Source organism: Sminthopsis crassicaudata, chromosome 1 (genome assembly GCF_048593235.1).
Source record: "Sminthopsis crassicaudata isolate SCR6 chromosome 1, ASM4859323v1, whole genome shotgun sequence".
Classification (NCBI taxonomy): Eukaryota; Metazoa; Chordata; class Mammalia; order Dasyuromorphia; family Dasyuridae; genus Sminthopsis; species Sminthopsis crassicaudata.
This window is the reverse complement of record NC_133617.1, coordinates 731,627,411-731,644,517: the sequence shown is the minus strand read 5'-3', so window position 1 is coordinate 731,644,517 and position 17,107 is coordinate 731,627,411. Positions and strand designations below refer to the sequence as shown.

At 36.6% G+C, this 17,107-nt stretch overlaps 1 protein-coding gene across 1 annotated transcript in view; it reads left to right on the top strand.

Moving 5' to 3' along the window:
- Positions 1-16,327, top strand: part of C1H3orf49 (chromosome 1 C3orf49 homolog) — a 20,037-nt gene extending 3,710 nt beyond the window's left edge. Inside the window, exons 2-5 of the mRNA XM_074283116.1 lie at positions 1,285-1,607; positions 3,729-3,853; positions 13,827-13,940; positions 16,130-16,327. Of these exons, the coding sequence (XP_074139217.1) occupies positions 1,285-1,607; positions 3,729-3,853; positions 13,827-13,940; positions 16,130-16,327 (760 nt within the window). The remainder of the gene's footprint in view (positions 1-1,284; positions 1,608-3,728; positions 3,854-13,826; positions 13,941-16,129) is intronic.
- The last annotated feature ends 780 nt before the right edge of the window (positions 16,328-17,107 follow it).

Below are 17,107 nucleotides of genomic sequence, written 5' to 3'. Positions count from 1 at the left end.
AGGGAGGGCTGTGCAAGGTCACCTGCCTCACTTTCCCCTCCAGAGCCATTTGGGTTCAGTGGTCAGACAGAGATCAGAATGACTGGAAATGGCCCCAAATGCAGTGGAAGACTTTGGCCTTTATAAATTAAGGTCTTTAACAAATCTCAGTTTGACTGAAACAACATCCATTCAGTGATTAAGGCTAGATAAGAAAGAAATGAGACAAAGAATGACTTTTCTTTACCTACTTTAAAAAATAAATAAAAATTAAATAATAAATAAATAAAAATAAATAAAAGTAATCATTCTGGGAGGTGAAGACCCTCAGGATTTTTGCCCAAAACAGAAATAATTGCTATTTACACTCACTCTGAGGCAACCCTGACCCAAACAAAGACTCAATGGGCTAGGACTGGGATCTTTTGTTGGTCAATCAATGAGTCAGAGTGATTTTAGGTTTAAAGCATGGTCCTTAAGAAACAAATCTAACTAGTTCACTCCAAGATATGGAGGGAGAAGGAGGGAGAAGAAGCACTTTATAAATGCTTATTGAATGAATGAATGAATGAGTAAATGATACTTAGCGCTTTGTAAACTTGAAAGTGTTCTATGTGTCAGTTACTATAGCTACTACTATGTTATATTGTAAATTAATATTTGTAAAGCACTTAACACAGTATCTGGCACACAGGAGGCACTTTGTAAATGCTTATTCCTTCCTTTTCCTCCATTATCACTGACTGCTGTTGTTCCTACTAAGTTTAGGGCAGGAGGAGAGAGGATGGAGAAATATTTTTAAAACATATCAATAAAAATATTATCACTAGGCATATAGATTTTGCTCCCAGGGAACTCCTGTTTCCTCTTCAGGTACATGAAGGTGTTAGCCCTGATGTTTCCTACAGGCCTTTCTAGCTCTTTTGGAAAGATTAAGTAAGGACTTATATCAAGTATTTTGCTATCTTTAAAGCATCATATAAATACTAAATAGCTTTCTGTCCCACTATTTTATTTTTCTGAGTCCTGTAGGCCCTCAATGGTTGCCAATGACTGACCACATGTCTGGGTCTTTATAATACTAAACAGTTGCTTAAAAAGTGAAAAAACAAATCAATAACCTAGTTATTTACATATGTCCAAGTGACTGATTAAATTAACCTTTTTTTCCCTTGTTAAGTTAATTCAGTGGGTCATTTGTGTGGGTACTGGGCAGATGTGGCCAACCTTTGAAAGTTTATTTTTGTGACTTCAAATTTTATTTGCTTAGAGGACCTTAATTACAGTTCTCCTCTCTTTACTAAGGTGGCATAGAGCTGTGTCTACTAACTTAGCTAAACAAAATCTACTGGTCCCCAAAGAGGAATCTTCCAGTGGGAGTGACCTAGAATCACAACAAAGTCCAGAAAATAAGAAGAAAAATTTTATGAAGAAAATAAAGACTGCTTTCAAGAGAACATTACCTGAGCAATACAGAATCAAAGTAGCAAAGTCCAATAAGAGCTACCCCTCAAACCACAAGGAAGCTCTCTTTTCAAACAGGCAGAGCCTCCTTTCTAGAATTGCCAAGGAGCGGCCATCTCCAAGATTATTTGCCAAGCCCCAAATAGGAAAACTTCCACAAAATGGTAACTAATGAAATGGACATTTGTATAGAGAGGGGAGGACAGGGTGAGGGAGGGAGGTGAAGCAAGGAAATGAAGTGGAAAAAATGGTGGATTTGGAATTAGAGGATAAAGATCCCTGCTCTGCTCACTTTGTACCAACACAATTTTAGAAATGTCTCTTTCACTCACTGGACCTCAGTCTCCTCATCTAAAAGAAAGGGGCTGATTTAGATGATCCCAATTCTCAGGAAGGAAGGAAGGAAGGAAGGAAGGAAGGAAGGAAGGAAGGAAGGAAGGAAGGAAGGAAGGAAGGAAGGAAGGAAGGAAGGAAGGAAGGAAGGAAGGAAGGAGGGAGGGAGGGAGGAAAAGGAGGGAGGGAGGGAGGGAGGGAGGAATGGAGGGAAGAAAGGAGGGAGGGAGGGAGGGAGGGAAGGAGGGAGGGAGGGGAGGAAGGAAGGAGGGAGGGAAGGAGAGAGGGAGGGAAAGAAGGGAGAGAGGGAGGGAAAGAAGGAAGGAAGGAAGGAAAGAAGGGAGGAAGGGAAGGAAGGAAGGAAGGAAGGAAGGAAGGAAGGAAGGAAGGAAGGAAGGAAGGAAGGAAGGAAGGAAGGAAGGAAGGAAGGAAGGAAGGAAGGAAGGAAGGAAGGAAGGAAGGAAGGAAGGAAGGAAGGAAGGAAGGAAGGAAGGAAAGGAAATCCCTTATAGTATTTTAGTATATGTAGGGAGTCCATACCAAATAAATTCGAATTTCTGCCTCTCTATTTGTCTGTTTTACTATCTATATCTATGTCAGTGTCTGTGTGTATCTATGTGTATTTGTGTTTTATAAATAAATCTGGTGTTTTCAGTTGACTGATTACTTTTTCAAACAGACCCACTCTGCTGGAAAAAAGCAGTCACTACTACAGGCATCCAAGCATCTTGTAATAATAACCTAGCATGGATTGACCTATACATTTCTATTGAAAAAATCACAACAGAGAAAACACGCTATTAATCTGACTTACCTAGACAGAGGGAACAAGGGAAAGGTGAGGAGGTCAGGAACAAGGGGAGAGCTGATTCCTTCTCTCACTTCCAAAACCCTGGCTAGCTTTAATTTCTTGTTCTATGTCAGTGAGTAATACCAAAACCATTCTCCCTACTGCATCAATAACAATTTACTGCCTAAAATCCATCTCAATCAACTAGAAACTCTCAGGACATATTCTTGCCCTCCCTGCATAAGATAAGTTATCACCTTTTCTTCTTCTTCACTTACAGAGTTCAGGATTAAACTTCAAAATCATGTCTTAAAGAGATGACCCCACTTCCACTGTGAACTGGTTTCCACAGAGGCTTTGGTGACCAAAAAAAAAAAAAATAATAAGGGCATAGGAGAGAAGAAGAGGCTTATTCAGGAAAATCCAGCTCCACCAAAAGGGTGATCATTAATAACTTCCAAAGTGTTTTTTTCCAGCAATAAGGCTTCTTAATCTTCTCTTTCTAGTTCTGTTCAAATATTTCTCTAGGGTGAAGAGGTTGGTCATGGGTTTGTTTTTTTTTCCATTTGTTTGTTTTTTGGGGTTTTTTTGAAGGACCAAGATTTCCAGATTTAGAGTGGCTCATCATATGAAGCTCACAAAGGTTATCTGCAGGGGCAGCTAGATGGTGCAATGGATAGAGATCCAGCCTAGAAGTCTGGAGGACCTGAGTTTAAATATGACCTCAGACACTTAACATTTACTAACTGTGTGGCCCCAGACAAGTCACTTAATCCCAATTGTCTTGCCAAAAAAAAAAAAAAAAAAGATTGTTTACAAATGTGTGGAGAGGTTATAATCTTCACTGGGAAAGAAATTGTCCACATTAATAAAACCAGAAATTCATGACATGAGATAATATCAAACCTAAGCTACCTGTTTTATAAAGGGGGACACTGAGGCCCAATAAAATGGTGACTTAAGATGTCTTAGACTTAAGTGTCTAATGTTACACAAAAAGTTACAGAGCCATAATTTGAATTCTGGTTCTCTGATACCAAATCCTATACTGTTCTCACTAGATCATGGCTTCTGGATGTAGTAGTGAATAGATAAAAATGTTTACTATGAATAAAACATTCATATTTGTGATTCTTATCCACTTTTTCTCCCTTTCTTAAAGCAACTATTCAATTGGATGTTGTAGAAGCAGAAACTGAAGAGATTACTGGAGGAAATACCCTTGTAAGAGCCAGAAGGACAACAAGGCGGCTCTCAGTGACCCCCCTCCCTTCTGGACTTCAAAAGGTAAAATGAGTCCATGATCCCAGAAGTTAGAGTTGGAAATAATGATAGAGGCCATCTAGACCAACTCACACCAAAAACAGAATCCCTACTCCCAGAACTCCAGAGAAGTTCAATCTCTGCTTGAATACTTCTAATAGGGAGAACCCACAGCTCACTTCACTTTTCAGCAGCTCTAATCATTGGGATATTTATCAGGAAATCAAATCTATATTTGCCTATTTTAAAATTTTCCTCCTCATTTTTTCTAGTTCTGTCTTCCGGAACCAAACAAAATAAGCCCAATCCTTCCTCTGCTCTTTTGGGTTTTCTCTTTCGCAAGCTAGATTCTTGAAAGGAGTGCTCACTTGCCTTCCACCTTCTCTTCCATTATTTATACCCTAATATCAAGTTTATTTCTGCTAGTAAAAATCAGATCTAGAATAGAATATCCCTTTGCTGGGATCCACCCTTCTGAAGAAAGACATTGTTCTTAAAGTAAGTCGAGAATTGATTGGCTTTTGTCAGAGAGCTCTAGCAGCTATCTGGATAATGAAGTCTCTCATCATTATTTATTTCATCACGGTTCCATACTTGATAGTTATTGCTTACATTTGAGAGATCTGGGTGTAGACATTTGAGGTCATGGGTTTTACTATTGGGTTCTTTCTAAGATCTTTCTCCTATAAATCTAAGTGGCTCAATTTTGATTCTTCTTTCAGTGTAGATAGGCTAGGATCCATGTAGGATCCTAGTTTTCCCTCTCATTCATGCATTTTCATTGAAAACCTTTTCCTTTGATTTTTCAGACAACCAGAAGATATTCTTATCAGCCTCTGTTAGGAGCACATGCATGATGTCAATGTTTTAACTATGGTCCAAAAGCCCAAATACCCATCCTCAGGAAGCAATTTCTTAGCCAGCTGTTCACTTTCCAAATGAGTGTTTCTCCTTTGCATTCTTTGCCTTCAATGGGCAATAGTGAGGGAAAAACCATCTGTCTCACTATAATTTTCACTGGCTTGCACAAGACTTCATACAATTTAGCAATATTTTTAATGTTCCTTCTGAGTATCATTTATGTCCACATGAATCACCAGAAACAGATGTTAACCATCCATTTTGATAAGCCTTGTGGTTTGTCTGTTATATTTTAGATACATGTCCCCAAGAGACTGCAGAAATGTCCATTGTAGTTTTCAGGGCAACCAATGCCCCTGTGAGAGAAAGTTATCGACAACTACTATTCTTCACTTCATTCATTTCTTTGATCCTTATTAGATGGTCTCTCATTTGGCACAACCTCTGGCTCAATTTTATCATTTCTTGAAGTACAACCATCTTTTGCCTCCTCAAAACATCCAATTATCTCTCTCTTCAAGAAAAATCTTAAATCTGTTTTTAAGTATATTTTTCTCCTCTCATTCTTCCATTTCCTAAACTGACAAAGATCAAAAGCCTTCTTGTTTGCCCCAGATCTTTTTTATTCTGATTTAATCCCCACTTTAAACCCCTCTCAATCTCTTTGGAGTATGGAGTCCCTTTATCTCTTCCAGGAGGAAACTTAATCTATAATTAGAATAAAATAACAGACACTAGACTGTGTCAGAAATATAAACACTGCTCATTCAATGTGAGTCACTGCAGAATTCTCCCTGCTTTCCAATAATCTGTAATTTTTAGCCTTTTGTTGTTATTTTCTATTTGTCATTTCTACTGCATCTCAAGTTCTTTTAACAATTTCTATAGGTAATTATCACCTCAATAATTTGATATCCTCACCTAACTTTCTAACCTTAGTCACAAGGATAACTCTCCTCCCTTCCCTTTAACCTTCTGTCCACTCTGACAACTGTCAATCTACTCTACCCATCCATTTCAACCTCCATTTTCCCCCACTTCTCTTTTCATACTTACTTTGCCTTGCCAACCATCTATTTCTTCTCCTTGAGACTTTTTTTTAAATCCATTTTAATCCTTTATTCTTTTACTCTTTCAACTTTTTTTCAAAGAATCTGGAAGTATAATTTGCACCTGAAATAGAATTAAATAGAATTCTTAAGCAGAATTTGAGAGTTGGAAAATCCCTCAGTAGCTATCTGTTCCAAGTCATTAGTGAAAGGAATCCTCATTATATTCTACCTGACACATGATTATCCAGCTCCTCCTTTGACTTTGAAGGAAAACCTCTCACCTGTAAAGGTACATCAATCTTTTGGAAACCTCTGATTATTGGATTTTTTTTTCTGACATCAGGTTTAAATTTGCTATTTTTATAAGTTCCACCCATTATTCCTGGTTTTGTAATTTAAAAACAACAAATCTAATAAAACAGAATAAACTGACTTCCTCCTCATACAGCACTTCAAATATTTGACATAGTAATCATGTCTCCACTGAGAATTCACTTCTATCACATCTCCACCGAGTGCTCTCTTCTCTAAAAAAGATATATCCTTTTTTAAAAATTTATTTATTTTTTATTTTTATTAGAGTGACACAGTAGGTAGAGCACTGAGCCAGGAAGACCTGAATTCAAATGTGACCTCAATGGATAATTACTAGCTATGTGAGCAAGTCACTATCTGTAAAATGGTGATAATAATTGCACTGGCATCATAAAAACTCCCCTGGTTTTTATGAAGACCAAATGAGAGAAATACTTGTAAAACACTTAGCATAGTACCAGGCATAAATGCCTGTTTCTTCTCCTTCCTCCATGAGGTAAAAACTATTTTCCAAAGAATATTAAGATATTATTTGCTCATAACTACTCCTCCCTTTTCTACTTACATACATGGGTGATGTCAAATGTTCCTCATATTCTATCAAAACAAACTGAATGCAGAATCAGACATGAGAATCCAACTTTAAACCAGATATTAAAGAGATTTGCAAAAATATGTAAAACAATGCACCTCTGGGTCATCCTTCTTGTTACCTAAGCTTTGAGGATTTCTTTTTTTTTCTTTTTTTTTCATGAAAAGATAATAATCTTTATTATTTATTACTTTATTGAATTTGACCAAATACTCTTGATTATCGAGGTCATTTTGGACTCTAATGCTCTCATGCACTAGGTTATATATGTCATCTCAGTTTATACAAACAATGCCTTTCCAATTATCCAAACAAATGGTCCAATTACTCCTGCTTACACATTTTATTTTTTTTCTTTTTAATTTTTAAAAAATTAATTTTATAATTATAACATTTTTTGACAGTACATATGCATAGGTAATTTTTTTTACAACATTATCCCTTGTACTTCCTTCTGATCTGAATTTTTCCTCTCCTTCCCTCCACCCCCTCCCCTAGATGGCAGAAATTCTCATATATATTAAATATGTTGCAGTATATCCTAGGTACAATATATATGTGCAGAAACAAATTTTGTTGTTGTTGTTGTTGTTGTTGCAAAGGAAGAATTGGATTCGAAAGGTAAAAATAACCTGGGAAAAAAAATTAAAAATGCTCACAGTTTACACTCATTTCCCAGTGTTCCTTCTCTGGGTGTAGCTGATTCTGTCTATCATTGATCAATTGGAACTGGATGAGATCTTCTCTATGTTGAAGATATCCACTTCCATCAGAATACATCAGCTTTGAGAATTTCTATATGGTAATTTGAGGGCATGGATTTTGCTATATAGATATATATCTTTCCCGGGTTTTATCTATGCACCCATCAACAACTACTCTTTTTCCTTCATTGTAGCTACTCTTATGGTATTTAGCTTGGGGTATATACACAAGGAATCTTCTCCTTCCATCGTTTTTAGTTTAAAGCCTTTAAAAAAAAAAAAAAAAAAAAAAAAAAAAAAAAAAAAAAAAAGTAATCCACACATTATTTATTTATTTATTTATTGTTGTTTTTTTTTTAGCTGAGGCAATTGGGGTTAAAGGACTTGCCCAGAGTCACACAGCCAGGAAGTGTTAAGTGTCTGAGATCAAATTTGAACTCAGGTCCTCCTGACTTCAGAGCTAACCAACTAGCTGCCCCCAAGCCTTTTTAATTAGATCTGGAACACACTTGGCAAATACATTCTTAGCCTTTCCTGATTAGCTGTTCTGTAATTTTCAAACCATAGTCCACAAGTCATGGTCAAATCTCATTCTCAGATACCTCCTTATCTTATACAGGTGTTTAGTTCCCAAATTAATTTTTTTCTTCCTGTGTCCCTTTCTTTTAATGGACAACAGTGAGGAAATCACAACCTATTCTGCTATGGTTTTCAATTTCTATCCAAGTTTTTTTTTTTGTTTGTTTGTTTTCTTTTCTTTTCTTTTTTTTTTTTTGTTGTTTTTTTGTTTTTTGTTTTGTTTTGTTTTGTTTTTTGCTAAGGCAATTGGGGTTAAGTGACTTGCCCAGGGTCACACAGCTAGGAAGTATTAAGTGTCTGAGGCCAGATTTGAACTCGGGTCCTCCTGACTTCAGGACTGGTGCTCTATCCACTGCACCACCTGGATGCCCCCGGTCCAAGTTGTTTTGATCTTAGGCAATTTTTTTTTCAGGTTTCTTCTGGCTGCACCACATGTATCTACAGGATTCCTCAAATAAAAGTGATTTTATCGTCTTGAGAAGTCTCAAGATGTTCTCTGTTATACTTTAGATACATGACCCCAGAGAGACAACACTTCAGTTGGGGTCCTCAGGTAGATCAATACCTGCCAGAGTAGAGAACAGTCAACTTCTTTGCTTCTTCTTCTTTTTGGCTGGTGCATACTGGATGATACCTCACATGATAGAGCTCTTGAGGTTTTACTAGATGTTTCTTGAAAGCACAAATAGCTTCTTCCTTCTCAGAGCACTTTCTCTTGAGGAAGAGCCTTTGATGTGTCCTTACACTCTCCTTGGAATATGGCTTCTTCCTTCTCTTCTGTATGTAATATACTTTTATCCCTTCTATTAGAATCCCTTCAGATTGCCTTTTCTCTTCCCCCCTTCCTAATTTTTTTTCAAGTTGAAATTTTGCTTTTGTTTCCTTTTAATATGTCATTCTTCTTAACATCCTGGAGATGGTGAAATCTTCAAGTCTCCATCTTCTTCTCCAGATAAATCTATATTTGGAACACTGATGACCATCACTTGTTACTGATGACCTCACATATTGGAAGCAAATCACTGTAAATTTTCTTCCTTTTTTTCCAACTGGTAGAGATTTTTTAGTCTTGTTTTAAAAATAAATACTTGTTCATTTACTATCATTAAATAATGCAATTATAATACATGTTCACTCCTTAACTACAATCACTTAATTAAAACGTTAATAATCAATTCACACTTCCTGACAACTTCACTATATCACTGTATTTCCTTTCATTGTTCTCAGAATAACTCACTTTCCCTTCAGTCTTCCAGTGCCCCACCCACCAATTTAATCTACCAACTTGTTTTACCCTTTAATTGTTACACTTACTTTTTTCTTATTTACTTTGCCAACACACTTTCTCCCTTTCTCCTTTTGAGTCTTTGACTTCCTTTGTACTTTTATAACCTCTCTAAATGTCCATGATTCTTCTGCTCTTTCATCTCAGAAATAAAATTGAGACCAGTATCTATCTGGTCGAAGATCTCTCTCCTTCCAATTTCTCCCAAACTTCTTTAAATGTCTCCTTTTGAGATTCAATTTCTAATCTCCTTCACAAATTCAAACTTCTCCAAACCACTTACACAATGCTCTTTTCCCATTCAGTTCATGTTCTTCTCCACATCTTTCCCCCATTCTTCAATAAAAATCAGAAATTAATCAATGTTACTAAATAAAATAAAAATTGAAAAATAAAATAAAATAAAATTACTTCCAAAGGCCTTTTAAATCCGGAGCAATCTAACATGCCATTTCAAGAGTTTCTTTAATACTAAAAGATTATTCCATTTCAAGTGCCAAATAAAGCCAAAGATAGTAATGGTTTTTTATTTTTTTAGTTTGCCATGTCAAACTATTGATTCACTTTGAATCCAATAATCCTGTCTCCCAGGTCTATTTCACAGGACTTCATAGGTCTAATCATATTATATCCAGTGCTAATTCAAATTGAAACTAAATAAAATTACTCATTTGGAGTTTATGAGGTATTCAGGGAAGGCAAGAACTTCTGGTGTAAGGGTTTGTTGAGCCTCTTTCAGTGCTGTTCATCCATTTTTGATATCTACCTGTCACCTAACTCTTACCTGTGGTATAGCTTGTGTTTCTAAAAAGCTATATCATGTATAGCAGCTACAACTGTGTCAGCAGAAGGGCTAAATAAGGTTGAGGATAATTAACAGGGCTCAAACCCACTGATGAATTAGGAGGATACATACCCCAAGCTTGTAAAGACTGGTCCACTTTGAAAATGAAGGATAGGGGCAGCTAGGTGGCGAAGTGGATAGAGCACCAGCCTTGAATCTGGTCCCAGACACTTAACACTTCGTAGCTGTGTGACCCTGGGCAAGTCACTTAACCCCAGTCTCAGAAAAAAAAAAAAAGAAAGAAAGAAAATGAAGGATGACTACAACATAGTATTTTCACTTTTTGTTGTTGTTGTTGTTTGCTTGCATTTTGTTTTCTTTCTCATTTTTTTTCCTTTTTGATCTGATTTTTCTTGTGCAGCACAATAATTGCGGAAATATGGAAGAATTTCACATGTTTAATATATATTGGATTACTTGCTATCTAGAGGAGGGGATGAGGGGAAGGGAGGGAGGAAGGAAGAAAAAAAATTTGGAACGAAAGGTTTTTTGCAAGCGTGAATGCTGAAAACTAGCCATATGTATGCTTTGAAAATAAAAAGCTTTAAAAAAAAAAAGAAACTGAAGGATGACCAATAGCAACAATATACTTCTATCGGACTTTCAGGAGAAATTAATATCAAAGAAGAACTGATATATATCATGTATGTTTGAAAATAGATGTGGTAAAACATAGGTAGAAGGAGCTAGGAGATTTTTAACTTGAAGAAGGGAAGCTTGGGGGTGAGGAAGGGGCAAGGAGAGAGATATAAGAGCTGCCTTCAAGATGTAAAAGTCTATCACATGAAAGACAGATTAGATTTTTTTCTTACTGGTCCCAAGAAGGCAAAGCTAAAAGCAACAGGGGAAGTTACAGGAGAGACCCCACTAGGGGGCCATAGTTCTCCCATACTGGAGGTTGTCAAGACAAAGCTGGTCATTGGTCAGGGTATTGTCAAAGGGATTCTTGTTCAAGTGTGGGTTAGACAAGCTATCCTCTGAGATCCTTTCCAATTCCAATAATTTTGTGATTTTTGTGATTTCACAGAGATAGCCTAGGGCATAGGTAGAATACCGTAATTGGAATCAGGAAGCCCTAAATTCAAATTTTATGACAGACAGACAGATAGATAGATAGATAGATAGATAGATAGATAGATAGATAGATAGATGAAAGAAAGAAAGAAAGAAAGAAAGAAAGAAAGAAAGAAAGAAAGAAAGAAAGAAAGAAAGAAAGAAAGAAAGAAAGAAAGAAAGAAAGAAAGAAAGAAAGAAAGAAAGAAAGAAAGAAAGAAAGAAAGAAAGAAAGAAAGAAAGAAAGAAAGAAAGAAAGAAAGAAAGAAAGAAAGAAAGAAAGAAAGAAAGAAAGAAAGAAAGAAAGAAAGAAAGAAAGAAAGAAAGAAAGAAAGAAAGAAAGAAAGAAAGAAAAAAAGAAAGAAAGAAAGAAAGAAAAAGAAAGAAAGAAAGAAAGGAAGGAAGGAAGAAAGGAAGAAAGAAAGGAAGGAAGGAAGGAAGAAAGGAAGGAAGAAAGAAAGGAAGAAAGAAAGGAAGGAAGGAAGAAAGGAAGGAAGGAAGGAAGGAAGGAAGGAAGGAAGGAAGGAAGGAAGAAAGAAAGAAAGAAAGAAAGAAAGAAAGAAAGAAAGAAAGAAAGAAAGAAAGAAAGAAAGAAAGAAAGAAAGAAAGAAAGAAAGAAAGAAAGAAAGAAAGAAAGAAAGAAAGAAAGAAAGAAAGAAAGAAAGAAAGAAAGAAAGAAAGAAGATAGGTAAATCGATAGATAAATATACACAGAAATACATAAAAATAGAAAGGAAGAAAGAGAAAGATTGACTTAGTTGACACATAGATATGTGTCAGGAACTGAGCAAAGCAATAGAGTTACAAATGTAACAAACAAGACAATTTTCTCAAGGAGGAAGGAGAAGAAACATTTATTAAGCATCTATAGTGTGCTAAATACTATATTAAGTGCTTTACAAATATTTATCTCATTTGATATTCATAAAAATCATGGGAGACAGGTACTGTTTTTATCACCATCTTACAGTTGAGGAAACTAATACAGATTTTAAAGTGTATATTTTAAAGTGTATTTTATATTTAAAGTGTATTTTAAAGTCTATATTTAGAGAGTATTATTAAATAGTATATATATATATATATACACATATATATAGTATATATTTAGATAGAATATGTTAGATAATATATTTAAAGTGACTTACAGTATTTGAGGCCACATTTGAACTTAGGTGTTCCTGACTCCAGCCCCAGTTTCTAATAGGGGAAAACAAAATATAAGAAGGAGCTGGGGAGGGGCAGCTAGGTGGCTCAGTGGCTAGAGCACCAGCCCTGAAGTCAGGAGGACCTGGGTTCAAATCTGATCTCAGACACTTAACACTTTGAGCTGTGTGACTCTGGGCAAGTCTCTTAACCCCAATTGCCTCAGGAAAAAAAAAAAAAAAAGGAGCTGGGGGAGGAAGAACTAAGTGATTATGAAATGATGGTATCAACTAGACACTCAATCAAGAGAACAAGATCCAGGATGGAGGCATCTTGAGGAGGTGGAGAAGGAACAAAATTTCATGCTATATGATCTTGGACAAGTCATATAACCTCTTTGTATCTCCAGCAATCACCTAATACTTATCTACTGTCATAGAAAGGTTGTCATGTGTGTTAGTAGAGTGAGTTTTAGTGCTGAGACTCCCTGTGCGGAAGAAATCACAGTTCCTTCCTGTATTTGCATATGGAAGATTTCCTACTGTGGAACTCTATGGGTTTCTAAGTATATGTGAATTGGAGTGGAGAACTGGGGCAATTTTCTGGATTGATTCCACAGTCCAAATCAATTCGGCCTCACCCATCTGGATATTTTAGGTTAGTGGGATTTGTCTCGAATAATCCAGATGTGGTAATCACTTCAATTTTCTATATTGCTCTGTGTGTAGATTGTTCATGGAGGAATTAGGTCTCCAAATAGATCTCTATGATCAGGGGGCTCGAAGGCTTAGGTTCACAATTTTGCTTTCTCTGCTACATTTGCTCCAACCCTGGTTGTAAACACATTCAACCAAGTCCATAGAGGGGGTGTGGGGCGTAGATAGCACAGCCAACTTGGTATGGGATTTATACAAAGGTGTGCAATCTGATTAGTCAGTGCATAAGGAAGGAACAGGGAAGGGAAAATTAAACCGGAGCTCATTAGCCAGGAGCCGTGACCTTGGAATGATTTCCCATGGCAATCTCATAGGGCAAGTACTTTAACTAGCAAACCAGGGTGTGGGGAAGGAAGTATGATGCATGGGGAGAAAAAGCCCAGGGCTTTCTTTTCATGTTCCCAGACTCTTCAGCCATCAGAATAAAGGAATGTGCCAAACGGTGCGCCCAAATTAATGGCTTGATCCAGTAATAATGAGCTTTAGGAGGCACTGGTCCATGGAAGCTCAGATCACTTACTGCGCTCTGTGGTTCCAGAGGCAATTTTCCCCCTTCTACTTATGTTTGACCTGTTTTCTCTCGATGCTGTAGATTCTTTCTGAGTCAGGCCCTCTCGTTTCTCTGCATCCTACAGATCTCTTCAAAGAAAGCTCTTTGCACAAAGCATATCCACAGGGCGTGGAAAATAATATGCCTATGTACGGCTGTCAGCCAAATGTTTTTACCTGGCAGATGTTCATAGTTTATAAGCAAATATGTCTTATGAGTTATTGTTCTTTGGAAAAATTCTTATTTAAGCATTAATGGAGGGCGCCTTGCCTTATCATTTTGCAATTCTTTCACCAGGTCTCATATTTATCAAAGAAGAGACGGCACTTCCCAATGCTTAGAAAAAAGAAACCTAACATGGAAAACATCCTTTGTGCTTCTGATTTGACAGTAGGAAAACTTCAGATGCAGGTAGCAGTCTATGCTTTTTTGCTTTGCTTTTGTATTTTAAGTGATAAGGCAAATGGTACGGGAAGTCTAAAAAATAAAGACGTGATAGATACACAACAAAAGGGGAACGTTTAAAGAATTTTTTGTATATTAATATTAATTAGGATGAAATCAAAATGGATAAATGTGAGGGATACAGAGAAGCCGGAAAAGACATTTATAAAATTGTGCAAAGTGTCTGTGCTGGAGTGTGGGAAGAAAAGGAAAGAGAATCCATTATATATTTCCCACCATCAAATAAGGAACAATGAATGAAAATTAAGCAAGAAAAAAGCACCAATTTATGAAGTGATTCATGCATCAAGGATTCTTCTTCTAGGAAGTAGGAATACAAAAGCAAAAATGAAATCCCTGCCTTTAGGGATTCCATTTTATCAGGAAGATAACATGTGTGTACTTAGAGATATTTATAAAACAGAATCATAGATTTTTGCTTTGGAAAGGACCTTAGAATTCATCAAGTTCACCTCTTTAATTTTCAGGTAAACAAACAGTTCCAGAAAGATGAAGTCACTCCAGAGGTTACTCAGATAGTAAGGGTGCAAAGTAGGATTCGAATTCAAGTCTTTTTTAAAAATATTTTTTAAGTGCTAATCATTACACCAACACCCCTATAATGTTATTGGAGAGGAGGAGAGGACACCAGGAACAAGGGGGAATCAGGAAAGGCCTTAAATAAAATGCAGGAATTAAACTGATTCTTGAATGAAAATAAGATTTCTAAGGAAAGAAAAAAGGAGAAAGAATGGACTGAGAATCCTGATAAAGATTTAGAGGGGATGGGAGTGGGGAGAAGGAAGTCATTACCATAGGTTATGCACTAAAATGAATTAATTTAAACTTGAAATATTATTAAACGTATTTAGCCATTTGTAAATTGCTAATTGGCAAATCTTGGGCTTCTAATATCCAAATAGTTAAATGGGTCTATAGTCTCATCAAAATATGAACAGATCTTTCCAGTAATGCAGACTGAAAGAGTCCCCTATGACTGTCCATCTAGAATCCTTTAAAACTGTCATATGTCCAGCTCATTTTCTCTTCTGCTCATCCATTTCTCTGAAGATAGAACATTGCAGTTGGAGTATGGGAGACATGACTGCCAATCCTGTTCCAAACACCTACTAGTTCTGTGATTCTGGGCATACCACGGCAGCTCTCTCTCATATCTCAGTTTTGTCATCTATAAAATGGAGATTCCAGCCCCTATTCCACTAGATTGTTGTGAAAATCATATAAAGCACTTTGCAAATCAGAAGACTATACAAATGCTGGTTATTGTTATTATCATCTCTATTATTTTTATTATTATCATTATTTCAAAGGATTGCAGCCCACTCATACCTACCAAGTGCCTCTTCATGGTTGTCAAAATGGGGCTATTTCTTCTCTCTTTGGAGACTGTAGCTCACAGTCTTAAAATGTATTTTTAAATTATGCCTTCAGTCCCAATGGTCTTGTGATGGCAAGCGCCATCTGCACTTAGAGAGAGGACATGGGGACTGAGTATGGATCACAACATCGTGTTTTCACCTTTTTTATTGTTGTTTGCTTGCATTTTGATTTTTTTCTCATTTTTTTTCTTTTTGATCTGATTTTTCTCGTGCAGCATGCTAATTGTGGAAATAGGTATAGAAGAATTCCACATGTTTAATATACATCCCCTCCTGTCTAGAGGAGGGGATGAGGGAAAAGGAGAGAAAAATTTTGGAACACAAAGTTTTGCAAAGGTGAATGTCAAAAATTATCTATGTATATGCTTTGAAAATTAAAAAAAAACTTTAATAAAAAAGTTATGCCTTGATTATTCAAAACTTAAACACTTAAAAACCTTTTTCAAAAGTTCCTATTCAAATATTTAAAAATGAAAATGTCGATACAGGATTATATTAATTATGAGAATTAAGGATGGATATACATAAGGACCACCTGAATGGCATGGCAACTGAAACAATAAGGTCCAATAAAATAGGTTTTAGTGGATCCAATTAAAAAATCAATGCAGGCATGAGCGCTTTTTCTTTTTCTTTTCTTTTCTTTCCTTTTCTTTTTAAAGAAAAAATAAGATTTTTTTTCTCCAAAAGTAGCTTCACTTTCCATGTTTGTGGTGCACTCAAGTTTGTCTTATTTCTTTGTATCTGTCCATTTAGGTGGATGATCTTATAGAAACGGTGACGGAAAAATCCATGAAACTCCTGGCCCAAAGACACGCAGAACTCCAACAGTGTGAATTTCTCGGAGATGAGATTCTTCAGTCATCCAAGCAGTTCCAAAGAGTTTCTAAGAGAACCATGAGGAAATATAAGTTGAAAAATGTGTGTTTTCCATGTACTTGCTGTTGTTATTGAGTCCATTCCAGATAATATGGCTGTGCCACAGTGCACAGAGAGCCAGGCCTGATGTCATGGCTTTCCTGAGTTCAAAACTGGCCTCAGTCACTTAGTAGCTGAATGATCCTGAGCAAGTCACTTCCCTCTGTTTACCTCAGTTTCCTCATTTGTAAAATGAATTGCAGAAGGAAATGGCAAAGCACTCCAATGTCTGCCTTCTAGGGATAAGGTGCCATTTCAGATCCCCTTAGCTGCTTGTGATCAACATATAGCTTGTATGTATTTGTGGATATTCTCATCAATGTAGATGATATTCTGTAATTAATCATTTTAGAAAGTTTCCTAGGGAACTGAGAAATTAAATGACTTATCTGTGATGCTATAGCCAGTATGTTCTGAGGTAAAATTTGAACCCAGCTCCTTCTAACTTAAAGACCATGTTTTATTCACTATACCACGTTGCCTCTCACTGCCTTTTTGAAATGTACTTGGTTCTGCACCCTTCATTATCTTCTGTCTCTGTTTCTGTCTCTTTGTCTCTTTCTCTTATGTTTATCGCTGTTTCTCTCTGAATTTTTCTGTCTCTGTCTCTCTTTGTCTCTCTATCTTTGTCTATCTCTGTCTCCCTGTGTGTCTCTGCCTCTCTCTCTGTCTATCTCTCCCCCCTCTGTCTCTCTGTGTTCCTGTCTCTCTGTCTCTCTCTCTCTCTGTTCCTGTCTCTCTGTCTCTGTCTGTCTCTGTCTCTCTTTGTCTCTGTCTCTGTTTGTCTCTTTGTCTCTCTCTCTCTCTCTCTCTCTC